Source organism: Dunckerocampus dactyliophorus, chromosome 4 (genome assembly GCF_027744805.1).
Source record: "Dunckerocampus dactyliophorus isolate RoL2022-P2 chromosome 4, RoL_Ddac_1.1, whole genome shotgun sequence".
Taxonomy (NCBI): Eukaryota; Metazoa; Chordata; class Actinopteri; order Syngnathiformes; family Syngnathidae; genus Dunckerocampus; species Dunckerocampus dactyliophorus.
Window position 1 is genome coordinate 13,440,550 of NC_072822.1, and position 15,000 is coordinate 13,455,549.

The 15,000-nt window shown below is 39.2% G+C and overlaps 2 protein-coding genes across 9 annotated transcripts; one reads left to right on the forward strand and one right to left on the reverse strand.

The window, feature by feature from the left end:
- Positions 1-210: 210 nt before the first annotated feature.
- LOC129180251 (uncharacterized protein C2orf81 homolog) lies at positions 211-13,620 on the reverse strand. Of its 7 annotated transcripts, none has more exons than XM_054774525.1 (7): positions 13,481-13,620; positions 9,516-9,604; positions 3,584-7,362; positions 2,994-3,091; positions 2,160-2,422; positions 1,866-2,072; positions 211-1,769 (listed from the first exon to the last, which is right to left on the reverse strand). In XM_054774525.1, exons 5-7 carry the CDS (start codon positions 2,391-2,393, stop codon positions 939-941), a joined length of 1,272 nt encoding a protein of 423 aa, XP_054630500.1. In that variant the 5' UTR covers positions 2,394-2,422; positions 2,994-3,091; positions 3,584-7,362; positions 9,516-9,604; positions 13,481-13,620; the 3' UTR covers positions 211-938. The 7 variants fall into 7 exon arrangements, with proteins under 7 accessions (XP_054630500.1, XP_054630504.1, XP_054630502.1 ...); XM_054774529.1 differs by lacking the exons at positions 9,516-9,604; positions 13,481-13,620 and adding an exon at positions 8,875-9,034 and having other exon boundaries at positions 3,584-4,340; positions 7,148-7,362; XM_054774527.1 differs by lacking the exon at positions 9,516-9,604 and having other exon boundaries at positions 13,481-13,602.
- wdr54 (WD repeat domain 54) lies at positions 3,106-8,281 on the forward strand. 2 transcript variants are annotated; one of them, XR_008570122.1, is made up of 9 exons: positions 3,106-3,713; positions 3,836-3,898; positions 3,965-4,031; positions 6,295-6,351; positions 6,434-6,561; positions 6,689-6,789; positions 7,203-7,360; positions 7,452-7,526; positions 7,628-8,281. XR_008570122.1 is itself a non-coding variant. In XM_054774531.1 (9 exons), the coding sequence occupies exons 1-9, from the start codon at positions 3,489-3,491 to the stop codon at positions 7,757-7,759; spliced, it is 1,011 nt and encodes a 336-aa protein (XP_054630506.1). In that variant the 5' UTR covers positions 3,106-3,488; the 3' UTR covers positions 7,760-8,281. The 2 variants fall into 2 exon arrangements, 1 of the variants encoding a protein (XP_054630506.1); XM_054774531.1 differs by having other exon boundaries at positions 7,203-7,365.
- Positions 13,621-15,000: the final 1,380 nt, after the last annotated feature.

A 15,000-nucleotide genomic window follows, 5' to 3' on the forward strand; every position in this document is an offset into this window, starting at 1 on the left:
AGGAATACTTTACATTAGTGATGTCCCGATCCACATTTTTTGGCTTCCAATCAGATTTATTTTTATAGTTTTGCCAATCCGATTCGATCCACTACCGATCTTTAAAAAAAAAACAAAAAAAAGCTTTAGTTACAAACATGAATTTGTGGAATTGAATATGGTTATGAAAATACAGTAGCTCTTCAAAGTATTAAAAATAATGCAACCAAATTATTGCTGAATTTACTTTTTTATTACACAGCATGACCAACAATGTTGTTTGGCTTTTGTAACACACCTCTGTGAATCAGGTCCCTAATCCAACAGAAATCCATCCAATAAAAAATCTAATTTGAAAAAATAGGAATGCAAAATACTTTTAGGGTAGGGCTACCTTTTCCCACTTATTTTACCAGCAGAGTGTGTGTGCTATTAGGGTTAGTGAATAAAATGTCCATTAATTAAATGCAAAAATCTTTACATTTACTGATGCAATACATCATTGGCCCATTTTGTCCAGCAATTCAGAAATGGATGTAGCTTGGCTAACTTTTCTAATGGGATGTCACCCTCAGCACATTGCTACAAAATGTTCAAATGTTCTTACTGAATCCTCTTACCGCACCTACCGTGTTGGAGTATGGCCCAGAGTTCCGAACATTATAAGGCATCCGGATCGCCCCAATATGGTGGCGGAAGCCTAGATTATCCGATCATCAAAATACAGCAGATCGGCAGCCGATCCCGATCCAATCCCTACTTTACATGCAATCATATGTGCAACATTTAATCTAATTACATCTTTAATGCATGGAAACAGTTTCCAACATGTATACTCATAAGCTTAGTAGATGATACAGTATTTTGTGGTTGTAGAAGTACAGAAAAAGCATATATCTTACTAGATTTGTTCTATATGCAGCAACAATGTATGCACTTTTGTGTTGCCATTGTTTTATTCACAAGCCAAATTTCTCAGACCACAGCAGTGGCGTAACCTGAGGTGGACGTCCTGTTGTCAACTGGTCCAGAGAAAATAGCGGAGTTACGGCATCACTTGGTATCGGCCACAGCTTGGCAGACTGGGCTTGTGGTTTTAATTCTTCTGGTCCCACTTCTGTTCTCTGATGATTCATGAGAGAAACACCTTTTTCTAAATGCATGGTGTCCAACCTCAGAGCTCTAGCGATCATCTCCTCATCTTTTATGGTAGACAACATTCTCTGCTGAACATCTGTCTTATCTGCAGGTTTTGCTGGTTGAGTCCTGTTAGCAGGATTCCGCGAAGTTCCCATTATGTCAGTCTGCTGCTTGTTATGTACTGCCGGCGGTTTAGATGATCTACTTTTTTTGCCAGTTTTTGTGCTGTTGTTTAAGATCTCATACTGAGGAGTGATCCAGTAGTGGGGCAAGGAAGTATGATCAGGCTTCCGTATGGATCGAGTTTCTTTTTGTTGATGCGATGATTTGGCTGTACGTTTAGAAACAGAAGGGAGTTTATTTTCATACTTGGTTTCCCGTTTTTCTGCTGAACAAGACACCGCTGGTAGAACAGCTCTTGGGGCAAGCTTCGGGGACAAAGAAGCTTTTAGTTTTTTCTTGGAGTAAGTGTTTTGTTTGGGGAGAGGACTTGGCTCTTTACATACGTTCTCAATGACAGACCTGCTGGGACTTATTTTGCTTTCAGATGGCTTTGGGGAGATGCTCATTTGCGGCACAGGATCATTTTGCTGGGTTGTTCCAGGATAAGATGGTCCGAGGGCTTGGCAAACATGATCTTCTTGGGTGATCTGGTTAGAGAACATGTGACATTCATTACTAAGTACATGTATTGGCTTATATTAGAAGAACAGACTTGGAGAAGAGACAATGAAAAGGAACTGTACCTTTGGTACTATAGTCTTAGATTGAGGCGCTCCATGTATAACTTGGAAACATCCTTCAGACCAGACATCTGGAGTGATTGGTCTTGGTTCAGAGTCTTCTGTTCCTACTGATTCCATTGCATCTTCCCCTTTATCTCGGCACATGAGATGGTGCTCCAAAGCTTGTATGAAGTAAACTTTGGCCCAGTATGCAGTGAAAGATACTAGCTGGAAAAAAAGAATGAAATAAGTACTAAAAAATATGTAATATAATAATATAAAACATGAAATGAAGTTTTGATGATGATGTTTTACCTGTTTTTCAATGTGTACAGCGTAACAGCCTTCCATGACCCGGGTCATCAACTCGGCCATTATCTCCCCCACTACATCTTCTGCTTCCTCTTGGATCAACATGTCCATCCATTGGCTCTGAGTTAGACAACCAGGGATAATGTCTTCCTCCTCCGGCTCGAGTGGCGGCGGCGGGCTCACCCGAGGAGGGGCCTTACTTTTGTCAGCTTGGGCTTTGGCTGCAGAGCGGGACATCTTTGCGGTGTTTGGTTACCCTATTTTAGCTACATGAGAGGGGCAAAATATTAGTAAGACTTCCCAATATCAAGCATTGCAGTTCCTCACCAATGGAAACTATACATACAGTATTACACAAATATCTCCCAAACAGTGTCAGCGAAATTATAATTATTTGTATTAGACACAGGTACAAGTGTACCTAATATGGTATTGTGTGTGTATTGATGTATTGTATTGTACAGTATTGATAATGTAAAATTTTTATCACCAATGAAAACACATCCTTCTGACACAACATCAGAGCATGTTTTTGGTTAATTTGAAAATAACTCATTGACGTAATGTAAAATGTACGTCTTTGTTTTGGTATCTATTGAACGAAACTGAAGTGGGTTTTTTTTTGTTTGAGAACCCTGCAATTTCTGGTCTACTACTTAAATCTGGGACCATTGTCTATTTATATTTGTATTTCCGTCTTACTTGATAATAGATTTTTTATTTAAATAATTGAGTCTTTTACTGACATTTCTGCTATTATCAGTGGGCAACTGTTGAAATACTATACTCATGTGGGTGACATTTTTTAGACTAAAATACGATGACAAACAAACTTACCTCGAATTCTTTTGTACGCTTTCTTTTATCTTGTCCAGACAGACTAATCGCGACAATCTTCCTCTTTGAGTCCACTTCCTGGTGTGTAGACATGTTACCTAGCAACAGAACACGTGGTTGGTTATGACGTCACACGTACTGGCGGCGTTGTCTCTATGGCTGCGGTAGACGCCGTGGAGATTAGCTGTGAGCGAAACGCTAAGATCAACTCGTACTAGTAATTCTCGACAACCACAGCACTAATTATAGACCCGTTAACATAGATGTTTTCATGAACAACAGTTACCGTGCCATTTTTTAACATTTGACTGCGTAGTTACAGGCGACTTTATGTTAGCAGCCACCTTGCTGCTAAAGCTAATGCTAATGCTAAGTACCACGCAGTAAAGGCAGAAAGCGTAATGCCGTTATTATAAAAAAAAAATCCCCTCAGTCTTGAACAGGCACCCTTTTAGGCTTACCTACATTTATTCATCAAACATTGTAACCTTCTCAATGTATCACAAAGATAAGAGCATCCAGATTAAGAACAGCGCGTCTGCGTTGTACAACAATTTGAGTACGCTGCGCATCGCCCCGCGGCGCCTCACCTACTTCACGGTGGTCCACGCAAATGTGGTCAACATGGTCAGTGCGTCGTGGGACGGTGTCAACTACTCCCACCGGCAGCTGCAGTCCAAGGAGCCCAACGTGGCCACAAGTCCGTCGCTCATCATGCAGGTAAGGCCATTATGCAGCAACATTTGGAAGAACGAACCATGGTTTATCATCGTATGCTGACTAAATCAGCATGACATTTGGACGTCCACATTGCATCCAGAGAAACTGTTTTCTTGCAACAGGCTGCATTTTGTGTTTTGCCCTCTCGAGATATGCTGGTGGTGACTTCACAAAAAGGCATTCAGGTGAGACGTCATTCTCAAGTGTATTTTTTATATTGTGTACATTAATAAAAGCTTGTATTTCACCAGATGTATGAATCTGATGGCTCTATAATGGTGTACTGGCACGCACTGGAAACTCCTGAAACACAAACAGGTAAAGTTAATAATGAAAAACCCTTATACAAGTACTGTACAGTATTACAGTTGCAGACACTTTTTTCAGTAATACATCTTATAGGTTTATAACTAAACCTAGATTGCATATTGAAAAAACATTTTTGGGGATGAAAAAAGATATCCGATATATCGGACGATTTCCGATATAATGCTTGTTAACCCATATTTTGGCTGATATATGACCATTGATTATACACAGGTTATATACTGTACATGAACATACATTCTTACAATGCCCAAAATACGATTTTGTGAAGTGACTCCACACCTTACTCTTCCCTTCTGCCTGTGAAATGAAAATATATACATTTAGTGCATTAACATGGAATTTGATACTGTAGTTGACCATTTTAAAATAAAAACAAATGGCTGCATTCGGCTGAACGTGATAATACATAGGGTAATGTGAGGTGTTTTTGAAATAATACATTATGTTTTTATAAAAGGCTTATTCACAGGAACATCTTACCAATATCAATTAGTCACATTTACTAGCTATTGAAAAGTTCCATCAGCTCAAAAACAAATGCTAAAGCAAACATTAAAAAGTGGGGAAAAAAACTTGAATACAAACAAAATAAGAAATAATCAAAACATGCATTATATTACTAGACTAAACTAGATTTTATGTAACAACGTAGCAGCTTTCAAAACATGCAATATATCAAATTAAAATACATACATTACTTTTTTCACATTCCTACATTTTCAAAATTATGTTGTAAAAAAAAAAAAAAAAGCAGTTTCTTTCGCTGTTTCTCTGCTGCAGCCGAGTGAGTGAGACAGTAAGAGTGGCACCTTGCTGCAGTCTGTTTGTGTGTGAGGGGTAGGGGCCAGGTACTCTGGCAGGGAGCAACGCTGAGAGAGATGCTGGAACGGCGCGACAGAATCTCCACACAGCAAAAAATGTTAATATATCGGTTACATATTCACCGATCATACAGTGAAGTGTTTCTCATATTTAGCCTCTTTTGTGTAGTTCAAAAAAAGGGTAACCAAATCTTATCTTTGTATGATGTAGTATACGCCACATTGCGTTTCGAATTTTGCGGCTTCACTCTATCACGGTTTTTCAAAATATATTATTAATCATGCTGTTTTGTGGTTGAATATGGCCTATTATTATTTTAAAAATGCACATTTAAGCAAATTGGATATATTTTGTTACCTAAATTAAGCAGTTTCAAGAATAAAAATGGCAACGTTAACTCAAATACAAATATAAGGCATTAAGAAGATGCATTCAAATTGTGATATATAGTATTCCACACTGGTTACTAGGTGTCAGTCCTCTTACTGTAATGTTTGGTGAGACTTTGTCGCAGGAAAACAGGCTTTTATTGCTGCTTTGAATTATCTCACAACAGGCACAATATTAATAATCATGATAACACGGGGCTCAGGTGGTAGAGTGGTCCTCTCCCAACCTGAAGGTTGCGTGTTCAATCCTCCATCCTCCCATGATCATGTTGAAGTGTCCTTGGGCACTGATGCTGCGTCATTAGCACTTTGAGTACCTTGGAGGTGGAAAAGCCCCATACAAGTAAAAGACCATTTACCATTTACTGCTGCGCTGTAACCCACGGCAAGCTAAAACTAAACTCTGAACCACCAATGTCACTTCGTGTCCTGTACACATCCGGAACACATGTACAAAACATTATACAGGGCAAATTTAGGGGCGCACACCGAAACCGACTTGCAAAGTAAATATACATTTACATTTTCCTGTCATTTCTTTCCTTCTTCTTTGGTGTCTCCATTTTTCGTCTTAAAGAGTTAATGTGGGTTGGCAAACTAGCAAATTTGCGCATTACTGTCAAGTTCTGGGCCCAAGTGTGGAGCACAAGTTTGTCAGCAGCAAAAAATATTCAATGATAATAAACTAAAATGGGCAAATTAACAGGTTTCCAACTTCTGGAAAAATAAATACGGGTCAGAGTTAGAAGGTTGTAAACAGGTTTTCTATGCTCTAACTACAAAATTATTCCGTTTATAAATAAGGACTCCTACTTATCACGGTCTGCGATAAACAAGGGATTACTGTACATGACTGCAAACTACAACCACAATAGTAAGCATTAAATTAGCGCCCCTCTGTTAAATCAAAACTAAGCATAGTTATCTTTGACTATGCTGAATTTGTGGTACAGCTGTTGTTGTGGAGTTTGTGCAGTTGTACCTAATGTTGTAGATGACTGTGTAATAATTATGTTCTGGTCTTTATCTCTGGCTCTCAGCTCAGGCTGTGTTTGCTCGAGGGATTGCTGCTGTTTGGGAAAATTACATATGTGTCGGTAAGTACTGAGTAAAACATGTTCTTATCATAATATTTTAAAATACATTAAACAATTCTAAAGTCCCTTGCTGTCATTCTAGGTGCGTCCTCCTGTGCAGTTATGGTGTTTGACGTTCCCAATAAAGGCAGTAATATCACCCTGTCTGAGGTCCTGGAGGAGCACATGGAGCCCATCACAGATTTGGCTCCTGAGTGCTCGGGCAGCCAGGTATGTCGTGAGGTGTTTCCTAAGGAAAGTTGATGTGCTATTAAGAAATTAATGTGACACTATTTTGCATGCAGCACCCTCACTCAAATGTAATCTCTAAATTCCACTGCTGTCTATCTTCCCTCAGGAGTGCATAGCTGACCTGGTCAGTGCAGATGATCGCGGCACCTTGTGTGTGTGGAAGTCTGGGGAGGAGTTTCAGCTTCTCAACAAGATTTGCGGATTTGAGTAAAGCCCCCTTGACACTAGCATGAATTTTGTTCCCTGGATTACATTTGCATTTTGTATTTGTCACAGTACTTGTGATGTCAACATAGGCCCAAAAATTGTGTGCATCTTCAATTTTGTTTAATATCGTTAATATCATTTGAGCTGACCTAATTGAAACGAAACCAACTTTGATGGTAAATATACTATACATACACAGGTGGGATATACTGTGGTTGTCAGTGTAGTTTTCTTACATACGGTAGTCCTCATTGTCCTGTGTGCGTCATTGCTGCATCATTACCTGAGCTGTGTTTCTTTCCACTGTTCCACTGTTTTCAAATTCAGCACTTGCTCCTCTAATGTAATTTCCACTTACCTCTGTCCTCATTCTTTTGTTTCCTCACTACAATGATCCTACATCTTCTTGTCAGCGTGAGCTGCTCATCCGTGAAGCTGTGGAAAGGTACAGTGGTGGCTGGTTACGGAACAGGCCAGATCCGTCTCTATGAGGCAGTGACGGGAATTCTGCATGCTGAGGTCAACGCCCACGCTCGCTGGATCTACTCGCTGGACATTGCTCCCTTTTCTGGTCTGGTTAGTTAAGAAAAGTAACACATTTGACATGTTATATGTTTGCATGTATTGTTTCCATAATATACAAGAATGTTCATACACTGTAGCTCCTGTCTGCTGCTGAGGACTCTTTTGTGAGGGTGTGGCACCTGACAGTAACTCCAGAAACCAACAGTGTGGAGGTGAATCATCCACAAACACAATGAAAACCCCATTCAGTTAGTTTTGGCCAGAATCAGTCTGTCCACAGTTGCGTCAGTTCATCTTAATTATTTCCTCTCAGGTTGCCCATCTACACAATGAGTGTGTTACTGACACACAAATCTGTGGCGCCAAGTTCTGTGACGGAGATGGCTGCGCCTTTGCCGTGACAGGATATGACCTCAATGAGATTATCTGCTACACGCAGACATAGGACATCACCTTTATCATGGATGAGTATATGGATATCAAAACGGATGTAATGGGATATTTCCGCAAAGTGATCTAGATGTAGCACAGTCAGAAGCTCAGCGGGTATCTAATGACATCTTTCTTTTTTTTTTTTGTAGAAGTGTTATTTCAGGACATGTCTTCAGACACACGTTAAATGAATCTGATGTTTTTAAATATAGTCTATTGATATTATAATGGAAAATGTTTATATGTTTGTGAAAATTGCTTCAAAGATTGATTAAATATTCTACTGTACTCTCACTTGTACATTGCATTGATTGGTTTTGAGTTGGAACGTAACAATGTATTGCAAAGAAAATGCACTAGGGGGCAGTATTGCTTTTGTCCAACCGATAATAGAACGACCAATATATATGGCAGCACAATTTGGTGAAGAAGCATAAGTACTGTACATTTCATGTTTTATTGTTCAGGTTTATTTGAAGTGTTTTCTTTTTCCTCCAGACTTAAACAGTATTATCATAAACTCTCTCAAACCAAACCAGATGTGATTTTTTTAGAGTACAGTATGTCATTTTTTTTAAAACTAACGTGGTAAATTGAAAACTTTGCAGTCTAGTAAAAGTAAACGGAATAGAAGAAGCAAAAATAATTCAATTAAAAACAAATAGAGCCTTTATGTCACTTTAAAAAAAAAAACAGGCCAGGAAAGCATTAGCTAAAACACAAGAAGATACTGTAGTGTACCTTTTATGAAGGGGTTTACACGTGTTATTATAGACCACTTAGTTGGACTGTTGTCATTAAGTGCACAGGGACCACCTGCTTACCGTATAGACTTCTATCGCTTTGTCTGTTTGTTAGTACGTGTAGTTGTTGATTAGTGACATTTCTTCCATTTTTACCAATTTTACAAACCATCAATTTATGGTTGAGCACAGAATCAAAGATTTAACAGTGTGGCAGAAGCCTGAACTTGCTAAATAGTGAGCCAATACTTGTGGAGGAAAGTAATTTACTGTTAATGTATTATTTATAAATCCTTATCAAGTGGTACAAACCTAACTTGAGGGTTAGGGTTATCACTACTGATGGCTAATGTGGTCTCTCGTATCCTTATCACACGTCACATACTCATCTTTTTGCTCATCATGCGGCTATAGGTATCACGGTAATCCATCCACCTTATCGTGATGAGATAAGAAGAATCAGGTCAGAGAGGAATTGTACGCTGTTTGTCAGTCTGCAGCTCAACTAAATCCCCGAGTTGTCTTTTTTTTTGGTTTGCAGTCAACACTGGTCACATAACATCAAGTGACAAGACTTGTTTTGACCCCATACACCACCACACACACACACACACACACACGTTATGTAACTTAAATTTGTTAGGTGCCAGCTGATGGTAGGGTCGATGTGATGCCCAGGCCACATGAGAATCCTAGACATGAGGACATATGCGACACATTTTCTAATGGAATCGATTGATTTTAGTAGGTCATGTTGTGCCACACCACCTAGCTGGCCGGTCGGTGTGTTGGGACAGTATATGACTTGATGGTTAAAATTAGTTCCTCAATGACACAGACAGTATTATTACATAACTTTCTAGAACAGTACGCAGGGAGAGAGCGGTTGCTCAAAAGTGGCTCACAAAATCAAAGCTGGATTGATCGAACCTTGTTGAAGTAAGGGTTTAACAGTAGACGGGACGATCACCTGCATATCACTTTTGTTAAAAAAAATCGTGGGGACAAACGTCATTGAGTCCTCACCAGGTCAGTCAATAACTCTGTGTGACACTGTGGTCCTTTTCTCAAGCCTGGGGCCACTGCTGCAATTCTTGTTGACTTGGCTGTTCCAGCTGAGCACACAAAGAGGGGAGATTGGAACATGTGTGAACATGTGTGCCCACATGCTTTTCTGCACATTATTCTTTCAGAGCTCCAAAATTAGGTTCAGCAAAAAGCTTGAATCAAAGTTACAAAGATGCTTATTTTTCAAAATCGTCTGAAAAAATATTAGAGGGCTAACCGCTATCATGCATGAGGTCATGCAACCCTACTGCATATCCTGCCAGAATCAGCAAATGACATGGGAGTAAGCATCTGAGCATCTTTTTTGTGATTTTGCTACAGAAGGGCACCAGTGATGGGAAAAAGAAAAATATGATGACAATGATAGAAATGGACATGTACTGTACGTATATGTGCTACAGGAAAGTGGTCTCTGTCCTCGCACTACATGGCATTAAACTTCTTTTTACACTTGTAGGACAATTTAAAAAATGGTAAAAGTTGACCCTGTCCAGCACTTGAATATGCTGGACACATCTGCACAAGTCTTCAAAGAGTGAGTACACAACGTTTTATTGTAGTGAGGTTAACTTACAATTTAGAAATTGCCTGTACTGTTAATTAGGGGTGTCACAAGATTTTGCAAGATGAAAACATGACAAGATTTCTCGTTCAGAAAAAAAAATGTCTCGTGGGCACTAGGACTGGAGTGAACTCAATAATTTTGCTGCCATCAATATATTGCCATGTGCATGCGGGTCTGTTTTCCTCGTCTCTTGCCTCCAAACAGGCAGGAAGAGGGTTCACTCTGTGTATTGGTTTCAGCACTTTGGCACGTTTTTTCCATAGAACAACAACATGAACGGAGTGAGCCCTTTCATACGGTCTCTTTGTCTCAGTGGGTGGAGGTTGGGCCAGTAGCATATACACACAGAGTGCAGAAGAGTGTAACATAGTAAAAATGTAATTAGTAAATTGCAATATATTGCAATATAAATGTTTTTTTTTCTTGTACTTTTCTTAAAAATAATGTTAAAGTCTTGTCTCGTTCTCGTAGACCCAGTCTTAATGCAGTTTTTATGATTGTGACAGTTTTACCCATGTACTGCAATGCCTAATGGAATTTTTTTCCAAATCGGAGCAAACAAAAACCAAGTAGTGTCCCAGAATGCATTGTTAGTGTACCAATGTATTTTCCTGACATTCTACTGTCAATGCAAACAAGTAAGCGTTTCATATAAATTTCACAAAGGCTCCAAAAAAACCTAACAAACTAGGCAGACATGTTCCTTCCAATACACTTGCAGCTATGGTACAAGGCCTTATGTGCCAGAAGGTGTGGTAGAAGCATGCATGTTTGTGTGTTAAACTTCATTATCGTGCTGCAGTGTGAACAATTTATCCCGTGGCCATCCATGCTTGTGGCAGCAGCTGGGCCTGTGTGGCTAAGCCTGCTGGGATAGAGCCTCACCACAGGGGATGAAGAGCCTAAAGCCCCTCCAGTCTGCTGACATAGATGGGCCATCTCTCTGATAGCAAAAAACCAACAATAAAGAAGCTCTCTAATACATGCTGAATAAATGCATGTTCCATTCTCAATTAACTAAAATGGGGAAGTCTGTCAGACAGACCATAAGGCATACGAATGCATGATAAAATCATAATTGGTCTATCAACATTATCAATAGACATTTATCTGTTTGCTTTACACCAAACAAGCATGACTTAATGAATTATGTTGCACGCCAGGAATGCATATTTAAAAATGGATGATAAATAACAGAAGACAATATGACCCAAATGTCAGTGCTGTTCTATATTAACCACTAAACAGTGAATAGGCCAGTGCATTCATCAATGCATCAATTCTCAGAAGTGGGCATTATCCAAAACTACTGATCTACTTCTTGTAATAAGAAAGATAATTTGTGTGTGGAGTGAATATGAACTATATCTTGACCTTGTGAATATTTGGAATGCTGGTGCAATAACCAACATAACATTTAATATATGCTTAATTACTTGCTAACAATATGTACAACATATCACTAAAAAAAAAGAATTACGCAGAAGAGGATTACTTGTAAGCACAAAGGCAATTTAAGTACCAGTGATGTCATTTGGTTTAAAAAAAATGATGCAACATGCTTAAGAATTTAGGAAGATATGGCACAACAAACTTAATATAACACACTACTAAAGTGTAGCGTACTCCCCATTAAAAGAGTAAGTCCTTCTCCAGTGTACGCTCTAAAAATGCACTGAAAATATGATATGTTGCCACAAAACACTGCTTACTGCTGTAAATCCAAAGCACTAAGGATATACAGTACATAAAATAAAATGTACAAAATGAGAATAAAATCTCACTAGTCTTATTATGACTTGTAGTCAGTGTAACAGTGAGAAACATTAGCAACAACATTTGTAATTAAAGTGACTGTTGTAATTATTAGAGTAGATTCGGCTCCAGAACCCTCACTGTCTCTTTTCAATTGCCATTGTTCACTCGCAACGGAGGAAGCTAAGAGCTAAATGCATGGATGCACAATACAGCTCCAAGAATATAATTTACTAATGTGGGTGTACAATAGGAGGGTGGCACATCCATTTCCAAACCAATTGAGGGGCAATTTGATGGGCAATACACACAGCCTCATTCAGCACAAGGATGGAGTTGAGTGGGAGCTAAAAATTGGGTAGCATAACATCTGAAAGTAGCACAGGAGACCACTTTAAACCCTTTATAATTTATGCAGGCAGTGGAACCAGGCAAACTGAATGTAACATTAATTTCTAGAATAGGTTTTCATTCGTGAGTCACTGATGGTAGTGGATGACTCTCTTGACTTCAGTTGGAAGCTGTGTGAATTCAGGCCCCACTCAGTGACTGTGTGAATGATTGCCTGTCTTTATACAATATACAATATGTGCCCTGTGATTGACTGGCGACAAGTCCAGGGTGTGGTCCGCCTTTTGCCCAAAGTCGGCTGGGATATGCTCCAGCTCCCCGTGACCCTGAACAGGATCAGCAGTAGAAAATGGATGGTATAGCATTGCTTTATGGGTCAGTACTGCCCATCCCAAACGCATATGTACACACACATACACACCAACATATATATATTGTCTTGCGTCATCTTGGCGGCATGGATAGGAAATAGGACTTAAGTGCATTAGATTAGAGTAAAATAAACATGATCAGAGCCTGCCATCTGGGATGGCATTGTTGCCTAGCATCGGGCGCTGTTTGATGTTAATGTGACGCTGGAAAGTGTGCAAGGTCTTTGTGTATGTGTGTGTCCATATGTGCATGTGGATGACACCACTGAATTGATGATGGATTCATGTTCCAGACAGTACTCCAAATCAAGTCAGATTTAACTGTGTGTGTGTGTGTGTGTGTGTGTGTGCGTGCGCGAGAGTGAGAGAGAGATTCTCATAAGTGAAGACCATATGAACATGTGGGGGTTATTGTGTTTCTATGATTGTACCAAACGCACAGTACCATTTATTCTGTTGTTAATGGTATGGTATGGTATGGTATGTAAGGTTCCCACGCCAGTATGGAATTTCATTTTATAAATGTCCACGTCAGGAAAAGTATGAAAAATGGAAACTCAAGCGTGGAAAAATATTCATGTTTCCAAGACCGTTACGACTCCTCTGTTAATAATTAAAAGAAAAAAAGAAATGGAAATGTTTTTCGAAGGCGGGGGTGGTGGTGGTGGTGGGGGGGGTGGGGGGTGGGTGGGGGGGGGGGTTTTCGTACATTATAGTGATCTACCTTATCAAATTTATTAATTTTCATTTATCTTATCTCTGGAGTTTTTCCAGAGAGATTATTACATCGCTGTTTGACGTGTGTTAAAAGGCAGTGTGCTAGCATGAATTAACTTGAGACAAATGTGCACATTAGCACTCAATAAGTCATCAAAACTTACCTTTATGCATTCCCACATAGTATCAGCATTTGACACCAAATATGAGGTGAAAGAAAAATGGTAAAAATACAGTAGTAGTCTATCTGTGCGGCGAGAGAAAGTTAGCACACGCACAATGGACATGCGTCAAGCGAGACGGATGTAACAGAGAGAATCCGGCCACTTTTCAAAATAAAACATCATAGAAATTATTTTTTCTTTCTGTGCGGCCCGGTACCAAATGACCCACAGCCCAGTACCGGGCCGTGGCGCGGAGGTTGGGGATCACTGTTTTACATGTTGACACTTACAATATTCTGTTTGCTCACATTTTGTCATTTCAATATAAATTACAATAAGGGGAGGTGGATATAACATTTCATAAATAATTTCATAATAAAAGTTTCACAACTTATAAGCAATTTCTGTTTAAAAATTAAGCAATAATTTCTTGGTGATAGTCAATGAATGAAATTTATTGCTGAACATTGTTCAATTTGGCATAATCTATGTTATTCTTGTAGAGTTGTTACAGTCGAAGGTTTATGACTTCAGCTACATCAAGTCTTCGCGAGTTGTGTCTTATATTTCCTTGTAGTCAAGACAATGTCCATCCATCCATTTATTTATTTTCTATACTGCTTCTTCTCACTAGGATCACGAATAAGCCGGAGCCCATCTCAACTGACTTCAGCTGAGAGACAGGGTACACACTGGACTGGTTGCCAGCCAATCGCATTTGTCCTGTTCCTTGACGTCTTTGACAACAGATTTCTCCAGTTCTGTATTTTCCTTGACATCAATTTTGCAGTTGACACTCCAAGTGCCTTGAATATTTTCCTGCTTCCTTAAGTTGCATGCTTTCTTGGCAATTTTGGTGTGGTGTGGACATTGGAACGCATGTGTTAATCACATTGTCCCGTACGTTAGAGAAAGAGTAAGAGTACTTTTCTTATGCCTGATTAAAATGTGGCCAGGGACAAAGTCAGCCTGGGGACTGTATGGGATTCCCGAGTAAAACCATTCTTACATATTCGTGGAAGTGAAGTGAAGCGCTAGCTTACGAAGTATTATTAGGAGCATGCTGAAATGGAAAAAAAAAAAAAATCAAATCATGTTCTAAGAAAATAAGTATTTTTTTTATGACAGGAAAATAAATACAAAGTGATGAGAATTCACTTGTAATATTAAGTGAATAATGTAATATATTTCTTAAAAGAATGTCCACATTTTACAAGAATAAATGTGTATTTTAATGAGGAAAAACATGTATTTTTAAGTGAAACTTTATTATTAATGGAGGAAAAAAAACTAACTGCAGCAGCTGCAATAAAGCGTTTGCGATAATGCATTGAGTCTCTTACAGCGCTGTGGAGGAATTGTGGCCCACTCATCTTTGCAGAATTTTTGTAATTCAGGCACATTGGAGGGTTTTCGAGCATGAAGCGTCTTTTTAAGGTCACACAGCATCTCAATAGGATTCAGCAAACAATCGCAACGCACGCCCCCCGACTGACCCAGAGTCAGCCCCAAGCCAAACA